The 22,828-nt window shown below is 39.3% G+C and overlaps 1 protein-coding gene and 1 long non-coding RNA gene across 4 annotated transcripts; one reads left to right on the top strand and one right to left on the bottom strand.

Moving 5' to 3' along the window:
* Positions 1-3,319: 3,319 nt before the first annotated feature.
* Positions 3,320-4,155, bottom strand: LOC109247214 (uncharacterized). The gene is made up of 2 exons (XR_002071633.2): positions 4,054-4,155; positions 3,320-3,490 (listed from the first exon to the last, which is right to left on the bottom strand). It is a non-coding gene; the product is annotated as an uncharacterized LOC109247214 (long non-coding RNA).
* Positions 4,156-4,264: 109 nt separating this feature from the next.
* On the top strand, positions 4,265-8,044 carry SRSF1 (serine and arginine rich splicing factor 1). 3 transcript variants are annotated; one of them, XR_002071632.2, is made up of 5 exons: positions 4,265-4,572; positions 4,982-5,166; positions 5,540-5,712; positions 6,478-6,596; positions 7,518-8,044. XR_002071632.2 is itself a non-coding variant. In XM_019415660.2 (4 exons), the coding sequence occupies exons 1-4, from the start codon at positions 4,379-4,381 to the stop codon at positions 6,514-6,516; spliced, it is 591 nt and encodes a 196-aa protein (XP_019271205.1). In that variant the 5' UTR covers positions 4,265-4,378; the 3' UTR covers positions 6,517-8,044. The 3 variants fall into 3 exon arrangements, 2 of the variants coding, with proteins under 2 accessions (XP_019271205.1, XP_019271203.1); XM_019415660.2 differs by having other exon boundaries at positions 6,478-8,044; XM_019415658.2 differs by lacking the exons at positions 6,478-6,596; positions 7,518-8,044 and adding an exon at positions 5,914-6,300.
* Positions 8,045-22,828: the final 14,784 nt, after the last annotated feature.

Raw genomic sequence — 22,828 nt, 5'->3', positions numbered from 1 at the left:
AATGCTTGTACCCATTGGGTCTACCCACTGGTAGCAACATGACGAGGTTTCCATAGAAACCTTCTCATCTAATTCTGCTCATCTAATGCCCCACCTCTTTCAAAAAGTAGTCAGCAAATGGTCAGTAATATTCATTTTAACAGAGATTTTACTGGTAGGAAGTTATAGTAGAAATCTGTCCTCAATATAGTTTATTAAAGAGGAGACAAATATAAATGAAATAAAAAGATATATACTATTTCTTCCTTTTTCAGAGAATATTTTTAATCACTGAAACAAGCGGAACAAGGGAAAAGAGTCATGCAAATGAACTGTTCCTGGAGGGAACTCCTATACACAGCAGAATCAAGTGCTCCTAATCTTTGGGTCTCTTCGCCCAGAAAAATAACAGTTATCCCCAAGGAAGACAGTAGGGATTGACACGTGTGTATGGAAAACAGGATTTCCAGATTTGGAAAGACGTATTTCAGTGCAAATTACTCTAGAACACTCCTAATCCCCAATGCCCTTAGAGAAATGGTACTAAAAAACTAAAAATGGTATTAAAAAAACACAATTTTATTGAGTTATAATTTACATACTATACAATTCATTTGCTTTGTGTACAATTCAATTATTTCTAGTATGTTTACAGAGTTTCATAACTATCACCATAGGTATAGAGATTTAAGTGTTTGGCAAATCACTGAAAACCTGCGTCTTGTAATTTCAACTTTCATGGTAATTAACTCTTTGAATTTTTCTTTTTTTTTTTCAAGTAATTATTTCCAGAATAAAATATAGTGCTGACACTAGTATATACTTACTAAATTGAATCAAAAGGCTTGAAAATTTTTTGAGGAAGTTTTCATAAATAGCAACAGTGCTGAAAATAAGGCAGTTTCTGAGAATTAAGCTAGTAAAATCTATACTTAGTAGATTAGTTGGTTGTGGGAGCAATCCATAAAACTGCCAGTGAATGTGTAAGTGAGGAGTTTACAAACACTCTGAATCCTTAATTAAAATGAAGATGGGGGTGCCTGGGTGGCCCAACTCTTGATCTCAGCTCAGTCCATGATCTCAGGGTCCTGAGTTCAAGCCCCACACTGAGCTCTGCGCTGGGCATGAAGCCTACTTGAAAACAAACAAACAAACAAAAAAGATGAGGATATAATCTCAGGAGGCAAGGTGGAAGTGGCTGTAATTTGGTCCACAGAAATCTAATCAATTGTCTAGTATACTGTTTAGACAAAGTTTATGTGCAGATTAGCCTACAGAAAGAGAATTGCCAATTAACTTTACCCAGCATTGTCCAGGAAACAGACCCACAAAACCCATGGGGGTATGAGTTTTCCTGTCTTTGAAGAGGCATACTCTGAGATGGGGCAGGGATTTTTTCAGGCCTCGCCATTGTCTGAATGAAATCTCTCAAAACAATTCGTCTCATTTTGCTTTGATTCCTCATTTACTAAGTAACTGTCTGATATGCTTTCCAGACCCGCCAAAACAGTTATCTTTGGTTTGTATAATTTGAGCATCCTGGCTACCAAAAATTAATCTGTCCCCAACAAATGAACAAATGACTTGGTTTATTTTCTTATTTTTTGCTCTTGTGGACTAAAATATGTTAATCAACTCTGGGACATTGATATTACTATCACACCCTGAACTGTAATAATCACCAAACTAATGTCATCCTGGGAAATCTCGATAAACAGCCAGACTTTTCCTGCTACATCCTGAACTCATCATGGACCCCAGAACCTATAATTTGGTTACGTTCAAATACAATAAAAGGAGCCAACAGAGGAACAAGAATGTCTCATTCACTCTATATTAAATTCTACTTGGGGCGCCTGGGTTGGCTCAGTCGGTTAAGCGTCAGGGTCATGTTCGGCTGGGGTCATGTCTCACCGTTTGCGGGTTCGGCCCCGCGTTGGGATCTGTGCTGACAACTCGGAGCTTGGAGCCTGCTTTGGATTCTGTGTCTCCCTCTCTGTCTGCCCCTCCCCCACTCACACTCCGTGTCTCTCAAAAATAAATAAAATTTTTTAAAATTAAAAAAAAAATTCTACTTGTATTCCTCTGAACTGAACAAAATCAGAAATAACTGCATTAAATTGGAAAAGAATAAATCAAAGCCAATTCACAATTTTCTTATTTTTCTGGAACAAAAATGTCTTGAAATTAAAAGCAACTATGTTTAAATCACTTCAGTTATCATTAACATTATTCAACAGATGAACTTGAATAACTCTTAAGTGGAGGTATAAAATAACAAAGTGTGCTAACTAAATAACTATTGAACGAACCAATCAATACATGATATGCCTGCAACTTTTTAAAAAACTCTCATCTCTTCTGCTACTAACTGAATAGGACAGGGCTAGAAACTGAATCAATTTGTTGAAATAGTGTCTTTTTTGGTCAGCTTCTCATTTTAAAAACGATCAGGTTCTTTTGTTTTTATTAAAAGCTCACTGTCAAAAAATATCATTGAAGGATACTCAGTGAAGGATGGTCTGAAAGATAATCTGTCCTTCCCTCTAAAATTTTCAGAGGTTTCTTTTTCCCCTGTGAGAATCTAGACACCCCTTTAAGAATCTGATTACAATTTCAAATCCTCTTTGAAGAAAAAGTACATGCACATATACACAGAATTTTGGAAACCATCACAGAGAGTTCAAACACAACCAGAGATCCTCTATGGGTCCGTTGAGGATCAAATTGAATTTGTATTTTGGGATCACTCAGACGTTTGTAAAATGCACTGTCAACTTTTAGAACTAAGAAAACACGCCATTCTCCTAAACAACCTATTTATTTTCTAACTTCAAAGGCATTTAGACTTTTGAATATACTTGTGTTCCCTTCTTTATCATGACTTCCGGAATGAGCGGAGTGAGACTTGCAGTGCATCTTTAGGAACCGATCAGGATATTCCTGCTGGCATTTTGTGTGGTAACCTCACCCTGATTTCACCTTAATCCCTCCCTGCTTATTTTCCCATTCGCCCTGAGTTCTTGGTCCAGTTCTAATAATGTGTTATGGTATCTCTGTAAATTGCCTCACACACATCCTTGGGGACTGTTGCAAACAAATACAGAATATGAAGAAAATCATCCTTACACACAGGGTGCAGATGTTTTAGCATATTTATGACTGCAGAGTTTTCTTAAAAATTGAACTCATTACTAATATTTTAAAATCCCAACACTTCACATAAAAATCCAGACTTCAGAGGTCTCTCTAAAAAAGTTCCTAACTCCCTGGGCCAGCAGGCAAGAGGGCTCAGTCCTGAGCAGCAACAGTGGTCTCCAGTGGTCACAGTTCTCACACATCCATTTTGCTCGTTTGTATTACCTGAGAGGCCCGGAAGGAGTTCATAAAAGGGAACAAACTTCAAGATTTTGCATACACACACACGCTTTTCTCGTTCTTTCAAAGGGCTGGATACATAACAGGCACGTCACTCTTCAAGCCTTCACTGGACCTCTCCTCTGCGGTAGGGCTAGGCAATTAAAGAGAAGCTGAGGTCTGAGTCCTGGCTGACTGAATACAGCTCAAACCACCGCCACTACATCAAGGTGTGTTGAACTGAGCCATACAAAGTTAAGTTTTAAACCGACGGTGGAACGGTACTTGGTGCAAAGTATTTACCAAGGAGTCTAAGCTGGGTTGCCCTAAATTAGACGCTTATCTACGCAGCTCACCGCCTGAGCGCAGGAGAAGGGGCGGGAATACAAAGTCAAGCCTCGGCTCCTGATTGAATCACAAGCCTGAATCACAAGCGGCGGAACTCCTGGACTGGCCGCACTCTCCGAGAATGTCCGCGTTTCCGGAGCAACGGCCAGGTCCCTTCCCCTTTAACTCCGCCCCCGGCAGTCTTTCCCGCCAAAGGCCGTTAACGCCGCAGAGCATTGTGGGACACAGCTCAAGGCTAGGTTTCACCAAAGGCTTTCAAGGCGCGGACTTGTTTTTAAAAGGGACTCATTCCTGGGAAGGTTGACTATCCTTTAAGACTCGTCAGGGATTAGTAGCCCGTTTACCGATGGATCTGTGTTTAATTCTTACCAAACGACTGGTCACTTCACTGGCAAGCCACTCCGCAAATCGGGAACGCGGGGAACTTTTTTCTCCCTTCGCGCGGAGGGTGACGTCGCACGTGCGTGAGCGTACCTATCGCAGTACCCGTTACGCTCTTGCGCGTGCGTACTGAGATCGAATAGCTGCTTCCTCCCGCTTCTCTTCCTCCCTCCCCCCATATCCGTGCGCCGAGCTGATAAAGGCGCCATTTTGGAGGGGCCGCGGGAGACGTGGTGTCGCTGCGGGCTCGCTCTGCCGTGCGCTAGGCTTGGTGGGAAGGCCTGTTCTCGAGTCCGCGCTTTTCGTCGCCGCCATGTCGGGAGGTGGTGTGATTCGTGGCCCGGCAGGGAACAACGATTGCCGCATCTACGTGGGTAACTTACCTCCAGACATCCGAACCAAGGACATTGAGGACGTGTTCTACAAATACGGTGCTATCCGTGACATCGATCTCAAGAATCGCCGCGGAGGACCGCCCTTCGCCTTCGTTGAGTTCGAGGACCCTCGGTGAGGCGGCCCGGGGCTTGCGGCCTTGAGGCAATAAGTTGGGAGTAGTTGGGAAAGGCCTTGATACAAAGAATGGGGAGGTGGGCTCTTAGGTTGGGGGTAAGACGATGTCGCCCATGCAGGAGTCGAGTAAGGAGCCGAGTCGCTGTGGCTTCTCTGGTGACTGGGCCCATGGACGTCCCCAGAGCGGACTTTCGGTCTCGGAGCGGGAAACTGAGGCGCTGAGGGCTGGTGTAGTGGTCGGGAACCTGGCGTGCTTCTGGGTGGGGGAGGGGCCGTTCCTATTATGCAGCGCATGTGGGCTCTTCCATGCTGGGTGCGCATGTGCGGGGGGCCGCTAGTTCCCGACTGAGTTAGCTGCCCCTCCCGGTCCTTTTTCTTACGCCTTTTGCTTTCTATGATCACGCAGAGACGCGGAAGACGCGGTATATGGTCGCGACGGCTATGATTACGATGGATACCGTCTGCGGGTGGAGTTTCCTCGAAGCGGCCGTGGCACCGGCCGAGGCGGCGGCGGGGGTGGAGGTGGCGGGGCTCCCCGAGGCCGCTATGGCCCCCCATCCAGGCGTTCTGAAAACAGAGTGGTTGTCTCTGGTGAGTTTACTGTTCGTGTGGGTTGTTGAGAAGGGACAGAAACCACTTTTAAGTTTTTCCTTGCGTGAGCAGTGTTGACAAATGCAAGTTTTTGTGATAGGTCTTAAATTAGTTGCTCGGGTAAATTTAGTAACAAGGAACACTGTAGTGGAGATATACCTGTTACCACGTAGTTATTTACTGTTAGGTTGAGTACCTAGAATATGAAGATCTTTGCTTTGCAAGTAAGTTTGGACTCTGGATTCCAGGATCTTAGCAGCTCTTAACCTAGGATCTTGAGTCTAATTAATTTTAAAGTAGTTTTTGTTCTAGTGTAAATTTCAAGTTTAATGTGAAATATAGAGTGAGTGGTGTTGAAAAAATACCTTTTTAGGACTGCCTCCAAGTGGAAGCTGGCAGGATCTGAAGGATCACATGCGTGAAGCAGGTGATGTATGTTATGCTGATGTTTACCGAGATGGCACTGGTGTCGTGGAGTTTGTACGGAAAGAAGATATGACCTATGCAGTTCGAAAACTGGATAACACTAAGTTTAGATCCCATGAGGTAGGTTTTTTACACTTACTCTTTTCTTTGGCCAGAATTGGAAACAGTGGTCTTAACAGTGGAATTTGAAGGTAAGATTCAGGCAAGGGTGTCCAAGTAAAGTACCAGATTTCTGGTTTTAGTTACATTGTATTCGTTCAGCATGCCTGAAGACAGGTGAAAGCTTAGATCTTTCAATCGAAAGTTCTGTCTATTCAATAGGGAGAAACTGCCTACATCCGGGTTAAAGTTGATGGGCCCAGAAGTCCAAGTTATGGAAGATCACGATCTCGAAGCCGTAGTCGTAGCAGAAGCCGTAGCAGAAGCAACAGCAGGAGTCGCAGTTATTCCCCAAGGAGAAGCAGAGGATCACCACGCTATTCTCCCCGTCATAGCAGATCTCGCTCTCGTACATAAGATGATTGGTGACACTTTTTGTAGAACCCATGTTGTATACAGTTTTCCTTTACTCAGTACAATCTTTTCATTTTTTAATTCAAACTGTTTTGTTCAGAATGGGCTAAAGTGTTGAATTGCATTCTTGTGTAATATCCCCTTGCTCCTAACATCTACATTCCCCTCATGTCTGATAAAATGTATTTTAAGTGATGTCATAGACAGGATTGTTTAAATTTAGTTAACTCTCCATGCTCTTCAGACTGTGATATTGTGTAAATGTCTATTCTGCTCTGGTTTGTGTGAACTGGGGATGTTGGGGGGTGTTTGTGGTTATCTTACCTGGGGAAGTTCTTATGTTTATCTTGCTTTTCATGTGTCTTTCTGTAGACATATCTGAAGAGATGGATTAAGAATGCTTTGGATTAAGGATTGTGGAGCACATTTCAATCATTTTAGGATTGTCAAAAGGAGGATTGAGGAGGATCAGATCAATAATGGAGGCAATGGTATGACTCCAAGTGCTATTGTCACAGATGAAATTGGCAGTATTGACCTTATACTAAAAGGCAAGGGTTTAAAGTGATTATATACATCTACCTTAAAACACTTGCAAACATCTTATGCAGTTATCTTTAGCTACAATTGCTTTGCTCTTTAAACCTTGGCAATTGTGGCAAATGTTACATTGCCCATTTTGTAACAATTTATTTTGCTCCCTTCCCCCTTTTTTTGTTTTAATAGGGACTAATGTGGGAAGAACTGGCTAATTTGTCACAGTGCTTAGTTACAACTGTTAATGTGTGACCTGCTGTTGGTGTACATGTGGGTACAGGGTGTCTTTAATTCCAACCAGATAGAGTATAATATCAATACTGCTAAATCTGCATGTCCTCTGTGTGACTGATATAGCGTTGCTATTTCATTTTTTTAAGACAAAATGAAAGCAAAATAGAGAATTCCAATGTATTGGTGTAGATAATCTAGTTGGGAATACTTTTTAAGTCTCACCTTCCCCTTTTAACTAATATTCATAATTGACTCGTTTAAAACACTTTAATTTACAAATTAAATTGCAGATGGGAGCATTAGGTTTAGTTTAGACTTAGGGTGGGTAGCAATACCAGTAAACTTTTCAACTACATAACTTTTTGCAACCACAAAACCTGTAATACGCTGTACAGTAACAAGTGTTGGCATTATCAGTTGAACTGTAAATATAAAATGCTTCTTCCAATTAGTCTCTATGATGATTAAGTTTCTAAAATTTATCTGAACACCATTCAGAAACTTGTTTTGGGGAATTTGATAGTTATTGATGTACATCTGTTAAACTGATGACAGACATAACTCATCATTCCCCAGAAACCTTTTTTGATTACAGTATCTAACATTTTGCCTCCTCTTTTTTGGTTTTGCTGGTTATAAAGGTTTGGATTGGAGAGGGCTCACTGGATCCCAATCCTTGGAGCTGGATCATTGGATTCAAATCATAATGTGGATAGGATAGGGAGGATGAATTACAAGGATTCATGGAGCGGGATCAGATTACCAGGAACATAGGAGTGGATTCCTGCCCCAACCAAACCGCATTCGTGTGGATTTTTTTTTTTTTTTTTTTTTATTCAACTTAATTGGCTATTCCAAAGATTTTTTTTTTTCCTATTTTTGACGATTGGAGCCCTTAAGATGCACGATGGAATTGTGTTTTGCATTTTTTGGTAAAAGGAGCAAAGCGAGGACCTGGAGATAATACGCTGGAGCAATCTCCTTGGAAGGATTCAGCACGAGTAGATGGTAAACATTTAAAGGGGAAAGGGGGGGTTTGTTTAAAATAGTAAATCAGTAAGTCACTTCTAAATTTAAAGAACAAAATTGGAGTTGAAGAATAAGTAGGTTTCCAATTGGCTATTGCCGTTTTTCTTTGAAAAAAAAATAAACATTTTTTAAAAAACTATGCATGGTTGTCCTTTTTCCTCTTCATGTAAAATTTTAAGTGGGTGACTATCCGTTAATACTTTGATAAGATACTGATTCTTGTGTTATGTATTAGTAAATTAAAGCTTCTTGAAAGGTAATCTCTAATAAATGGTATTAGCCATCTCTTAATGTTAATTGTGAAAGTCTTCAGGGAGATAAGAAGGAATTTGGTGTATATAATATGGTAAATGGGATGATCTAGTTTCTGAAAGATAAGTTTCCCGTACTTTGACAAAAATGATTAGAAATTTATAGATGTTTATTTTTTGGTGATAATCTAGACAGCATAGGTTTTTGTGCAAAATTTGGGTAGTGACTAGTTAATGTTAACTTGGGGATAGTGTTGGAGATTGTCAAGCTCTTCTCAAAAATTGGTAAGTATTAAATGTTCAATTCACAGATTAAAAACAAATTACTTTGTTTTGAAATGTGAATACTACACTAGAATATTAACTGCTTATATTTGAGTGAATTATTGTTAATAAAAAGCTGGGCTTTAAAATTTTGCCTGTGAACCCTTGTCAACCATAAGATTATTCTGTATCCAAAACCTACCAAAGCAGTGATTTATAGCTTAGTCTGCTATTTCTTGTATCTTTTTACTTGACAGCCCCTTGGTGCTAAATTTTCAGTGAATTGGGGAAGTAGATTTTTAGTTAAAATCCCTTATCTTTTTCTTTTGATTTCCTCATAGCTAGTCAAAAACCATCAAAACACATTTTTTGCACCCAAAAGAAATAACTAAATCTTAACATTTGCCTTGGATGCTAATCAGAGTTGGAAGCTGAATTTAAGACCCCTATGCAGGTGACATAATTTCAGACCTAGAAAAAACTAGACCTGATCTTGGTGGTAGAGGAAATGGGCCCCGAGAGAGATTTGCATAAGGGCACCTAACCAAAACAAGTAGATGAGCCTTGTGGAATGTAGGGAGGAAGGGAAGGGATCTTAAGTTCAAAACAGATTCTTTATTTAAGTAAAGAACTTTAAGTATAGACTAAGAAAATTACTAGTTCTTATGCAAGAATTTAAAATCCAATGTTCAAGAAGTGGAAAGATTTTTACTATTAAAACTGACAAGTTCTGTTTTATGTGTAGAATATAAGTATTTTAAACAACTAATTTTGGGAAGGTTAATGTGAGCTAGGCTTAAGCCTGTGTTCATTGAATGTGTTGGAAATCAGACCAAGATGAAAATGCCTTCACTCAAGATTGAGTGCATTAAACCTGAGTTGAAAGATGTACTCTACTAAAAATCGTGGTAGTTCCAACCTCAGAATTGAAGTGAGATGAGAAGTGTGTCATAAATAGGCTGTCTGAAGATGAGAGAACTTGACTGCATATTTATGAAAGATAGAGGGGTGCGGGTCCAGACCGCTGGAAGCTGTGAGGGGAGATGTAGGCTTTGTTGTTTTTGTTTTGTTTTGTTTTTTCCAGTCTTAGGAAATGAGTCCTAAACCTCTCCTGTTTTGGCAGCTACTAGAAGAAAGTCATATTGTTTTAGAACTAAAAAAGCTGCCCTGTAACTAAAAAAGCTGCCCTGTATTGTTCCCCTTTTCTCTCCCTATTTGTGTCTCCTTAGAATAGTGTAGGGAACCTATAATTAGTTTGTTATTTTCTAACCAAGGAAAAACTCCTCTAAGTCTTTCTAAGAAGCAATTATTTTTCATAACGTCAGATTGAATAACCCACCTTGCTGTTCAGCCCACATCCTTCTGGAAACAAAAGGTAAGAAACCCATTTTCTGATTCGTAATTGTTTGGGATCTGAATTTTATTTTAAAATTTTGTTCAATAATTTTTTTTAATTTTGTATAACGGGATTTCCTCATTTAAAATGTTTTTTCTCCTAAGTTTTATACTTTTATAAATTTTGAGTGTTCCCATGGACACTCATTGTAGTGTTTAAGTTGAATAAGATTGATTTAGAATTTCAGCTTTCTCAGTTTTATCTTTGAAACATCTTGCTCATTAGGGCTGACGGGTTTTTTGTTTTTTTTCAAGTTTTCTGTGTAGATGAACTGCGTCTTTTCACTTTGTACATGAAGCGCTGAAATTACAAATTAAGTTATATGTATGTATTTTTCATAAGTAGTAGTAAAAGCTATTAGGCTGAAGTTCTGTTGTTACATAACCATCCTTTGGTTTCACTTAGTTTTATCCCGGTATAGAGTGCAAAGGCAGAAAACAGGTTCACAATCTCTTATCCAAAAAACTCTGAAAACAAAATTTGTTGTTGAATGTAAAACCTGACCAGAATTGATGGCTTCATTTTGCACTTTCTGGGGCTATGCTGTCTTCTGCAGAAATATTGGTGTTTTGTTACACAGTTGCCATAGGCTTTGCTGAGGGTGTTACATGATACAGGGGCTATATACCATATATTTTAATATTATAAAGTGAAAATGACTCAATTTCAAATACATTTGCCTCCACAAGTTTGGGTAAGAGATTGTAGAGCTAATAGAATGAAGAGCTAAACCTGTATAACTTTGAGCTTGTGAGTGAAAAACCTGTTAAGTGTGGATCCTTTATTGAGATGTAAGTTCCCCATCTTTTTAGGCTGAAGCAGCCACGAGAAAAAAGGTATGACCCACATTTCTTTATATTCTGTCGCTGTTGTGGACTCAACAATTGTACTCCACTGAAGGAAATTCTGCCATCCTAGTGTATGTAGTGGTACATTTTATTCTTGGGGGGTAATTTTTTTCAGTACTTTACAGGACTTTATATTGATCAGTCTGATCCTATAGGAGAAGCTGGGATTGGCATGAAGTAATGAGATTATAAGGAAGCATCTGTTCATTGTGTTCATTTTGATTGCATATTGAACAAATAGCAATCCTGGCAAAAAAAAGAGGCCCAGGAAGTTAGACTTATTCCCGTGATTGAGGACTTTGGGGATGCTTCTTGATTAACTTCAAAAGCTATACCTGACAGGCTTACATTAAAGGTGGTTGTGATTTTGTAGGAATCGAATTTTTGTTACAAAAAGCACTTGATGCTTCTGAAAAAATAAATTGAATAAATTAGTCTTTGTCATGTAGAAGTTAATTTAGGCAGAAATAACCTCATAATAAACATTCTAATAAGTTCTGCAGCTGGGTTATTGGGGAGAGAAAATTTACACTTAACGCATACCTTTGCATAAGGTGGTTGCAGTTGTAGGTAGGTGTGCAAAACAGATAGATGAAACAATACTTAAGATCTTGAGTTCTGCAGATCCTGGGTGTTTGTCTTTATCTCTTAAGCACAAAGGAGTTAACGGTCAACAAAGTTAAATGTCTTAACTCCTATAATTTAGGACTGTAATCTGTCAACTATTGATAGAACTATCGGTGTGAAGATAGTGGAAATTGAGAGCCTCTATAGAATGCTATATTCATCTTCACCAAATATGAACAAAACCACTTGTAGGGATGCCAGATGTCTAATTTTCTTTCTTTCTTTTTTTTTTTTTTAATATTCCACTCCTGTTTGAATAAATGCTAGGGAAAACCGTATGGCCACTAGAGGGGGCTATTACACAAAATCAACCAGGAAATTAATCCCTACTGTAAAACATCCCAAAGCAAGGTGGAAAGCAACTGCCTTAATCCTATTAGCTTCAAAGTTAAGTGGGGTTTTTTGAGTAAGTTTCCTTACTATAACTTTACCTTTTGCCTTCCCATCTGTTGAGTAGGAATCCATTTAGGTCTTGAATAGAGATTTACTAGTACTGAACGAACCTATAAAGAAAAATATGTCTAGGTTTGGAGACTTAGGAGAAAACGCTGTAGATGTGAATTTGCTTGTTTTCCCTTGTACACCTACAGGTATAGATCAGTAAGGCCAGAAGTATAAGAATTGGATACAGGAGTAGATGTGCTACACAAAGCAATCTAGGCATAAAATTGGTCCTATACTAGGAAAAACAAATATGTATTCTGGGACCTTTATTGCTTGTTTATATGGCGTGAAACAGGTTTCTGGAATCTTCTTTCTTAGCATTACTGAAAGACTTAATGAGTATTAGTGTGTCTTAAAATCCTGCTTATTCATCAGGTTAACTGTTTACATTTGTCTGTTCTCTAGGCTTTGCTTAACTAGACACAATATCTTGTGACCATAAAGTCTGTACACATAGTTCTCTTGTCATGTTTACTTAATGCCATTTTATATTAAGAAAGCTTAAATTTCAGCATTTGTCATTCCCATCATTCCCCTCTCTATAACCTTATATTGCAAAAAAACTCAAAGGACACAAACTTAACTCTTGTTTAAATTCACTATAAAAATACTGTTAAAAATTTTTAGGTCCAGTCGATGATACAGTTTACTCAAGAAAATGGGTATGGGAGCACACACCTTAAAACATTGATGTTAGAAACTTGTATGCTTTGAAGAATAAGATTCTAAAAGAGCAAATAAAAGTATTTTTCAAGAGAGAGCAGAATCAAGTTTACACAGAGGTTGCCTGCTTAACTAACATTTTATGTGGCAAGTGTAGCCACAGAAGGTGGTTGCTGACTAGCAGGCTTGGTGCAGGTTGGGTTGAGAGGACTCTAGGTTGATTATGCCTGTGTCTTTAATCTTAGCAGTGTTAGCTATGGGGTCTCCTTAGCCGAACTTGTGAAGAAGCACTCTGAAACCAAAATTGTACAATTGGAACTCCAGAATTGACTTTGTAAAAGAAAAAAGCTGAACTTGGAGATTGTAAATTGCCAGAGGCATGGTAGAATTATGTCCTGAGGTGCTATTAGAGAAGCCTTAACACATAAAGTTTGGGATAAGTTTTCAAGTTGTGGCAACGATTAAGGTGTAAAACTTAGGAATGGACTGCTGTATGGGTCAAAAGACAACCGACAGCCTTTAAATAGGACTTGGAAGTACTGGGCTGAATCTCTCCTGCCCTTAAAGTGGCTTACTTGGAAATTTGAGTTAACAACATCTACTGTATGGTCAGTGAATTGTAAGTGTGGTTAGAATTTCATTAGTATCCTCACTGCAAGCCCCAACTGTCCACCAGCCACTGTTGGTAGGGTGATTTTTTTTTTTTTTAATGAAAAATTTATCCTGTCACTCCCTACTAGAGTATTTTGAAACCTCATTGCTTGGAGGTTAGTCTTAGAAATAAGGCACCTGAGGCCCTTGGTAACCTAGCCCCCAGCCTACCTTTATAGCTTCATCTCTAGCCCTCCCCTGATAACGCTCCATATCCCAGGACGTGGCGTTCCCTAGCATTTCTTGCATTTGGTCCTAGTGGTTTTTTTCTCCTACAGTGCCTTCCATCTCTTCATTTAGAGAGATTTAACATTGGATAGTATGTCAAAAATCACCTCCTGGAAACTTAATGCCCGTCATACGGACAGAATCATTCCTTTGTGTGTGGACACAGACTTGTGTGTGTGTGTACCTTGAGTATAGCTAGGTCCCCTAGCTTGCTTGCACTATCCAGCCATCTACTTCAACTTCCTTGTTTCATGAATTTTAATTTCCTGAGGAACCAAGGTGGTGTCTGGCACGATAGTCACTAAATAAACTTATTTGAATGAGCACTATTGGTCCTTCCCCTGTTCCCACAGAGTATTTCTACTGTATCTTAACTTTTGCCATTCTGTCTTGATTATCAGTGAGTTGTTTATGTATCTGTCTTTTCTAACAGGTCATAACCTTTCTTCCTCCCCCTTCCAGGTATAGCACAAAATAGCTATGCACTGAATAGACACTCAAGATAATCATTCAATTGCTTTGGAAGAGAAACCTAGAAATTTGAATGATTTCCCATTCTGAGTATCTTGAATAAGTAATCAGTAAATATAGGTCTATATTTTTTCTGTGTCTAAGTTGGGAATAAATCTTTGTTATTGATTGTGTAGTAGTAGAAGCTAAATATTTGTATGTAACATTAAAATATCATTTTCCATTCTGTGACCTCCTGGAGTGTTTCTAATTATTTTTGGAGACTTTTTTTTTTTTTTTTTTTTTTTTTTGAGTTATAAAATAAACCAAAAGTGACATCCACGTTTTAAGGCGTGAAATGTTGGCTGGCACTAAAACAAAGACAACTGAAAATGGTTCCTTTGTCCTCTAAAACTAGGTAGTAGAATTGCATACCACTTTCTGTGTAACCAGTTTTTAGCCCAGTACCATTGTATCTACAACTTGAACTAGAGCTTATTTGCCAGATAAGTTCAAAATGCTGTTCAGTTTTGTGTTCCATCTCCATTTGCTATACCAGCATCCTTATCTATACACCCAAATTCATTACTGAAGTGTTTTAGCTGATTTCATGTCAACTCCCTTAATACGAATCAACAATAGGTCTACCTTTCCAATTTATCACTATTCTCAGTCACATCTTCCCTTGCTCTGGTTGATTTGGTAAATAACGGACCATGCTTGTTTTTACTTTTGTGTGTTTGTAGACCTTTCTCCTTCCCTCCCCATTAGTCACCCTGAAGCTTCCAAGTCCTGATCATCCTCTGTTAAACTTCATTCCTGAAACTATAAACTTCACATTTCTTCTCTGTGATGCATTTAATCTCACAAATTTATTTTATTACTATTGGAAGTTTTGTGGTTTTTTAGTACCCAGTGAGGTTTCTGTAGAAGTATTTGTATCTCCCATTCAGCCAAATGCAGTGCTGAAAGAACTTTTATTCCTTAGAAGCAACACACTATAGAAGTCTATTTCACAAGCTTGGGTTAACTGGTTGGATTGAGAAAACTATTGTGTTCTTAACACTGCATCAAATAATGGCTCCTCAGATGTGAAACTAGGAAATTCAAATTTAACTTCTAATCCAAGTAACTTTTCCCATTATAATGTTGCCCCAAGATCAGTCTTATAAAGTCCAGAAGAAAGTTGTTTTTTTTTTGTTTTTTTGGTAAGCTGTGCACACTCTGAGAATAGATCATCAAGAATTGATGCTGTTGTCTCCCTAAGGGTAGAATGGTTCCCTCCTGGTGCTTCTTCCTGTGTCTCCTTTTTACATCATTCTTAGTCATGATTCTTAACAGAAGAAGCTTTAAATTACTTCCAGACTTTGTGGTCATACCTCAATGAGAATTCCTGCAGATTTCCCTTTGGGGTTGGATTCTTTTGGTGGTTATTTATCCAAAAAGGCATTCATATGTGAAGATTTATATAGAATTTAGGAAATGGGTAATATATTTCCTTGGTTTGGGAGAATCTTAACATGACTTCGGGACCCTGCCCTGGTTAATTGTCTCAAAGCCAAGAGACTCAACAAACCTCTCCTTCACTACCAGCATCCCCATTCCTTTTGCCTCTAATTCAACCACCCCTTCGTGATCAGCTAAAGACTTAAGCATTCTTGGACTAATTGCACTATAATTCTGCTTTGCTTTTCTTCACATTTATATATTGTTGCATATGATGTATGCGCTTGCATGTTGCTTTTAATCTGTTGTATAATTGTTTTGTGTACATATATTTTCCCTGGCTACATAGTAAACTGAGCAAGCACTGTTAACTTTTTGACACTTCCAAGATGCTCATATTGCTAATGCCTTAATGTTTATGAATAAATCTGTTCATAAAATCCTATACAGGTGCACTGCATGGCTTAAGTGGTATGGTCCTCTAATCAGATTGGGCTTATTTCCAAAGTAGTGACTTCAAGGGTTCATGCCCTTGCTACCTTTTTTAAAGGAAAAATGCAAAGGCATTAAATACCTTATTCTCAATGAAAGTAGTAGTTAACTATTCCATTAAATACTTTGATTCATTTTAATCTTGGAGTGGTATTAGCCTCATTTTGCAGTTGAGATAATAGGCTGAAAGATACTAAAAGTGACAGGCCCAGAACTTGAATCTTGTGAAAATTTGTTCATTTTACTACCACATTGCTTTTTTTTTTTTTTTTTTTTTAAAGCTAGCCTGCCTTTTTCTGTGGTGGTTTCTAGGGGCTTAAGTGAAAATCACCTGTAATATCCACCTGACGCCACCAGGGTGTCCCATGGTGCTGTCTTTGATCCATGTTTTAGTCTTCCGTGGCTGTGGCCCAGAGCTCAGCAGCAGGAAGGTCAGGTGATCCCTGACTTTCTAGTATGCAGTGCAAAGCCAGCATCAGAAATGCCCTTGCCCTCTTTTAACTTCTACTAGTCAGGCTGGCCTCAGGGCACAACCAGGGCTTGGCTAGCCACTCCTAACTGGGGGCAGGCCACAAAGGACAGTAAGATAGAAAAGACCCTGTGAATGGGTAAATGTCCACAAACATGCATTTGTTCTAGTAGCTGAATATACACTTAACACAAATTTGTATTAGTGAAAGAGATCCACTATAGAAAGATTGAATTGCTTTACTACTCGGGGTAGATGAATTTTAAAAGCCAATGTATGGCGACTTCAGTAATAGTCTGCATTACACTTAGCCCTGAGTATGTATACAACTTCTTAGGCATCCATGTTGATATTTAACAATCCTTTATGATGATCTTTGGTGTTAAAGCTATAATTTATGTGAGAACTAATGAGGTGAAGTCTAGTAGTAAAGAAATCAAATGCTTAAAAATTTTTTTTTCCTTCCAATCCTTTTTAAGCACTTCATACAAATGTCTGTGATTCTTTTCAAGTTTTAATTTTCTCTACTGGGAGGAGCTCCATAAAAGTATGTGCCCAGTGACTAGTACAGTTCCAGACATTTAATAGGTGCTCAATTAATACTTATATATTGAAATAGCAAAACTTCCATAATAGCTATGGGATGGTTATACATGAGCCATTTCTGTAAGGAGAGTTAGTGAGCACTTTGATTTGTCTTTAAGCTGATTACAACCCTTTATGAAGTGGGAAAGTAGTCCCTGAGAGGTCCTGGACTGCCTTGCAAAATATGAATGAAATAAGTCATTCTGGGTAGAAATTAGCACAGCCTGAATTTGACCTTAACCATGCAATATCTCTAAGATTAGGTGTTCACCAGGGCTCTTAGAGCTACCGGGATAGGCTTACTAAGTTAAACATTACTGATGGCAGATGTTGGGTTGGTAGTGCCCTTTTCCCTTACTGCTGCCTGTCTTCCCAGTGTGTCCCCATCCCCAAATTCTTGTGGTTTTAAGGAAATCACTGGAATAAATCCTAAACCTATCTGTAGTAGTCCAGCACCCTTTTCAGTTTTCTCATGTCTTTGGTGAGAGGCTAATCACAGATTACTGTACCAATTTGGACCCTTCTGTCTGCTTTGCCTAAGTGATCAGAATAACTGAGCTAAATTAACATATCAAACATATGGGGGCTTCCTCAAGCTTCATGAGTTTTTCTGAGTGTACTGTGTAGGGGACTGGATGAATAATTGGGAATAAAAGTTACTAGTTCCAGTGTTCCTGAGAAGCATCACTAAAGGATTTTTTTCATCCCTTAATTATAATTCTATAAATGCATTAATAGATTGTTCTGAAGATGCACTTCCATATATGAAGAGTAAGTATATTGCCTTTCCTATCTAAAGTGCAAACTACTAAAAGGCAGAAATGTGTATCCTAACCCCCAGAATGCCTGTTTCTGGGATTACTTTATACCTACCTGATGCTCCCAGAAAGTTTTTCACCGGCTTAGATTGACTATTTGTGATTAAGTGTTGAATGAAAGGTGAGAGAAAGTGAAAGGAGAGGTGGGGCAGGCAGAGTAAGCTGGAAAAACGAGGAAATAGCTGGGAGCTGAAGGGGGGTGGGGGGTACTTATGTAAGGTCAGTAAAACAAAAAGAAGAGGACAGGGTCAGGCCTTGGGGCTAGAGAGCTAATTCTGTCAACTAGTAGAGATTTGTATGCTTTGTTGAAAAGATAACTTCAGGAGAAAAATCTAGATTCTCCCATCTTCCCTGTTTACCAGAGTAAATTGTTCATCAAGTCAACCTACACTGTCTTCTAGGGATTCTGGTCCTCTTCAATTCTAGCAAAGAGCTTGTTGTCTCTGCTCAGGCAATCAAGGATACAATGTTTCGAGTAGTATTTGTGGATAGCTGTAAGCTTGATGTTTTATTCACAGCTTAAGGAGCAACTGTGGAGTACAGCTGTTGTCCCTATGTTGAGCTTTAACAGCTTGCCAGGTTCCTGCACCTGCTTGTAGGCCTGGACCCAATGACTGAGCTTTAGGCAGTGTCTAGTTCAGGGACTGCTCAGGGTCAAGAAACATCTTTAAAGGAGTGAATTCCCTCCTTAGCCAGATGTTATGCTGTCGTGGCCTTGTGTTGCCATCTCTTGGCTTACTTTCTAGAGTGGAGCAGCCTTCCTAAAGCTTAGTCTAGCTAGTCTTGTGATGCCGCTTCAGTGTCTTAGGTCACCACTGCTCACTTCCCTCATGCAGGGAACATAATACATCAGTTCCTCAACACCTGTTTCATTATTCCCTGTTCCCTTTTTTACCAGGAATGGAGGGATCTACAGCAGAACATCAGATTGACCCGATGAGGCTTTTTCTTAATTCTAGGTCCATGAAAGGGAGAGGAAGGACTACGGACTCAGAAAGAGGGAACCATAAGATCCGCCTGTATTAATTAATATGCTAACTCTTTGGAGATTTCTGAGAAACAATCCTTCCTGAATTCTGGACTACTAAATCTGGTGTGAAGAAATTATCAATGAGGTGTGTCTATCAGGGTTCGGGTTAAAGAATATTCATTTGATTTATCTGTTTTTGCTCCGCCCCTACTCTTCACGACATTTGGACAGGCATTAATAAGTAGTGATCTCTTGTTGCAAATGAATAGTGTTTTTCTGGTAATGCAGATGAAACAGCACAATGCTGTTCAGTTTCATTACATCCATCTTTTAACTAGTGGAATGTGTGTGGGGTGGAGGCTAAAGCCACTGAAAAGAGTTTTACCTCTGTACCAGAAGAGCTTCATGTAAGGATTTAATTTATGTTTTTGACTATTAGCATGATGATGTAACTGAGCTAAGCTTTTAGTTGGGTTTAGGCCCACCAAGTTTGTGTGACTTGTTAGGTATCAACTTTTTTCCAAGCTGAGCCATTACCCGGGGCTTGGGGCATCTGAGGGCAGGGAGGAACAGGTGGCCAAAGGAGAAATGTTTGGTGCCTGAGAGTATGTTTTCCAGTTGTATTGAATTTCTTACTTGGTGTATTTTTGACCTGTCTTACTTTCTTTCCTTCTTATGTGCTATGCTATTTTGCTGGCTATTTGTTAGATGTTCTCTGTCATTTAGGAGTTGTGAAACGGAAGTTAGCTTTTCTACTTAAATGCTTTGTGGATGGAACTGATAGGTTTAACATTGATTTCTGGTAGCTTCTTTCTAGAAGAGTTAAACTGATAAATGTGTTTCTATGGCTTTGGACTTGTTTTTGGCATCTTGGGGATGAGACCCTTCTTAGAAACAAGTGTTTTAGAACCCTCAACTACTAGCTGAACTAAATGTCTACCAGGAAAATGAGTGGATTTATTTCCTTTACCTTTGTTCTCTGTGATTGTCTAGCTGTCAAGGAACTTAAATAGGTATTCAGAGAAAAAAATTCTCCCTTGTTTCCCCTTCCTCACCTTACCAGTTAAAGCAGAAATAACTAGTGATGACACTTTAGGTGGTAGAATTGAAACACAAACCCAGCTTCTGACCACATGGGCCACAGGCAATTGGCTTAAGCCCTTAGTGTGGTTATGAAGTTGGGGTGGACTGGAAGGGGGTGGGGAGATTACTTCTGCTTTCCTCCTGAGAAGCTTGGCTGGGTGTTGTTGTTTTGGTTTGGTTTGGAGGAGGGGGGCGGGGTGCTTCCTTTGGTAAAATGTTCTTCCTTTCCTCCTTGATTGCATTGAGGCTGGTAATGAAAGGTAAACACTTCTCTCTGGCCAATGTTTTTTTGGTATTTGCAAATATTCCATTCTTGGCTTTTCCTAGATTTGTTGTCAGTTCTAGCTTTTTTGCATGAAGAATAAGTCCATTAACTTGACAGATTTGAAGCCTCTTCTAACTTCTTTGGAGTAGATATTCCCTACTGAAAGTTTTGGATTTGATTTGTTTTCAATTTGCTGAGAAGTCTTACTTGGGGACAGGTAATTGACAACAGCAGAGATGTTTCCTATTCCTGGGATTCTAAATCTAATTATAACCCCAATGTACTCACAGGATTTTAAAATTCTCTCTGAAATAGGAAGGAAATATCCTGTTACTTTCTAATGTTTGCTAAAAGTTGTCTTTAGAAAAGCTGATCTAAGTTTTCAAGTAATCTCTACCCCCAACGTGGGGCTCAAACCTATGGTCCCCACATCAAGAGTCACATGCTCCTCCAACTGAACCAGCCAGGCACCCCCTAGAAAAGCTGATCTTAATAGGTATATTCCTTTGTCATGTGTCATTAGCCTTTTGTCAACTTACATTAGAGCTCTTAAAAAGAGAGAGGGATGAGGCATGGTGAAAAACCTGTTACTTTGAAAGAAAGTGAGAGGAATAATTAACTGTTTTTGCGGAGTTCACAGCCCCAAAATTAATCTAGAACCAACTAATAGCACCAATAAAAATATTTACTTAGGACTTCTTATATTACAGGAAATGTTCTAAGCATTTTACATACATTTCTCATTTAATTCATGAGTCATCACTGTGAGATAACGCATTTATCTTGTCCTCATTTTCCAGATGAGGAAATAAATCCCTGGAAGGTTAAATGATGGGTTATATAAGCTGGGGCAGAGGAAGTGGGAAAGAAGAACCTGAATAAGATGAGGAGGAGGGGATCTTGAGTTTTATTTGGGTGGATGTAGGCACACTTTTTTTTCTTTTTTTGCTTAGACACCAAACATTTCAGTTATCATATTCGAAGGTAACACCACTGATTCACCCACTGAAAGTTGTTCACAGTAATCAGGATGAATTTACTCTTTAGACATCCTTAGTCTTTTCACTTTCTCCAGTACTGTCTGTGGAAGCTGGTTTGAGGAGAGGCTCATTTGTTTGTGGTTAAGGATATTGTCTGTCCTAAGGGTAGAAATGCCCCTTCTAGGGATGGAGTCTTTAATCTTACTGGTTAACCTCCTTATATTCCTCAAAACATTTGGACCTGATTGTTTTTGAGTAATTGTTCCAAACTTTTGGATATTTTCCCTCTGGAAAATATCCTAAGGTTTAAAATTTCATCTGAATTTAAAAAGTTGTTAAATTTTCTTTTTAAGGGAGGGTTTGGGGAGCAATCAGGAATTTGGGTTTCCTCTCATGGATAGAGATAAAATTAGCCATTTTCCTCAAGAAAAGTGATACATCTGAATCCCAGCTCTTCATTAATGAGAACTGGACTGTTTTCACTTGACCTCTACTTCCTGTTGGTGGGAAACAGAGGTGCTGTGAGAAAGATTGCTGGAGAAGGGTTTCTAGATCTCAGAATAAGTTCAAGAGTCTGGCAATATTGTCATTAGAATAATGGTCTTCATAAGCACTAGTTTTCATGATCCTAAAACTTCATTTTTAACACCCTTTGAAAGGCTATAAAGTAGGAAAGGCTAAACTGGGGAGGAGGAAAACTTAGTAGATAAATTACATAGACCTTGAGGTGAATCTGTGCTCAAGAAGCAGAGACGTGGAGTCACTGAATGAAAATGAAAGAACAGGCAGTGTCTACGGTCAGAACTGAAAGGTTTTAGTTTACCTAGTTAATTCCTTAGATTTACATCTTAGTTTCCTCCTTATCTTGCATGTGCATATAAACTTAGGCTTACTGAGCCGTTTTCTTTTTCTCCCCAAATAAGACTAATTTTATAGGAGACATAGGGGCCACTGCAGCAGCTTAGCTGAGGAACGTATGAGAAACTGTTCATTTTCTGTCCCCTCCTGTCTTAGGCTGATCTGTCCCTTGATGTGCTACCTGCTTCTGCTACCGACCCATACTGCAGACTTCTCATTCATCCCCAAGGCCTCCAAGCAATGTCCAATAGGGAATCGACTCTAAAAGGAACCAGACCAGACCAGACCAAAAAGGTGTGCAGCCCTTTCATTGTGGTGACTGAGGGAAGGAAAGAATGGGAGGGGGTATACGTGTGTAGTGGATGGAAGGGAAACACAGACTGTCAAATTACTATCTCTCTTCAGTTTCTTTTAGAATAGAATTCTGCAACCATACTATCACTATTGTGTCAATATAGGGGAAGTTCAAGATGGTGACCTTGATTAGAATATGTCTGGAGAGGAATAAATGGAGTGTGTGAGATAAGAGACCGTTGGTTATGAAGGATGTTGAAGTCCTGAAATAATGTGACCATCTGAGGAATTTTTTTAAGCCAGAGTTTATAAAAATATCACCAATACAGCCTGCCCCCTCACTGCCCGCCACCGGAGACTTCTCGGACTGGAGACATTTGTTTAATAATAGCTTGTCTCTGATATTCCCAGTAGCTACCTCTCTGAGGAGGGGATAGCAAACGTTCAGGACACCATCCTACAAAGTTCCAGCAGCAGTGACGCCTACACGGAAGACTTGGAACTGCAAACAGAGGCTGGGGTCACCTCAGTGACATCTGACGCCGTCCAACCACAAGTTCGGTTTTTGTTCTGTGGGGCGAGAAAGACTGTACTAAAAGACAAAAATAATTTCTTATCTATACTTCCTCACTTGTTTTTGTTTATTTTTTTGGCGGGAGAGGGGGATGTTCGGGCAAAATTTCCTATCCTCTCTGGCGTTAAGGGGAGGATGGGAAAGCTCAGCCCTTCGCCCAAGAATAAGCCAGTAATGACATCTCTACGCGTGGGAAGTGTTTCCCTCAGCTGGGAGGATCTGAGGCTGCACCCCAGTGGGATTCCTTGCTAGAGCTGGAGGGCCGCT

The sequence above is a fragment of the Panthera pardus genome, unplaced genomic scaffold (genome assembly GCF_024362965.1).
Source record: "Panthera pardus isolate Hobbes unplaced genomic scaffold, ASM2436296v1 HiC_scaffold_3, whole genome shotgun sequence".
Lineage (NCBI taxonomy): Eukaryota > Metazoa > Chordata > Mammalia > Carnivora > Felidae > Panthera > Panthera pardus.
The sequence above is the reverse complement of the archived record's forward strand: the minus strand, read 5'-3'. Positions and strand labels throughout refer to the sequence as shown.

Excerpts from the sequence above, each read along its gene's own strand:
- SRSF1 (XM_019415658.2), top strand. The coding sequence starts at position 4,379 with ATGTCGGGAGGTGGTGTGATTCGTGGCCCGGCAGGGAACAACGATTGC. Across the intron at positions 5,167-5,539 it reads AAACAGAGTGGTTGTCTCTG|GACTGCCTCCAAGTGGAAGC; the intron begins GTGAGTTTACTG and ends ATACCTTTTTAG. Across the intron at positions 5,713-5,913 it reads CTAAGTTTAGATCCCATGAG|GGAGAAACTGCCTACATCCG; the intron begins GTAGGTTTTTTA and ends TCTATTCAATAG.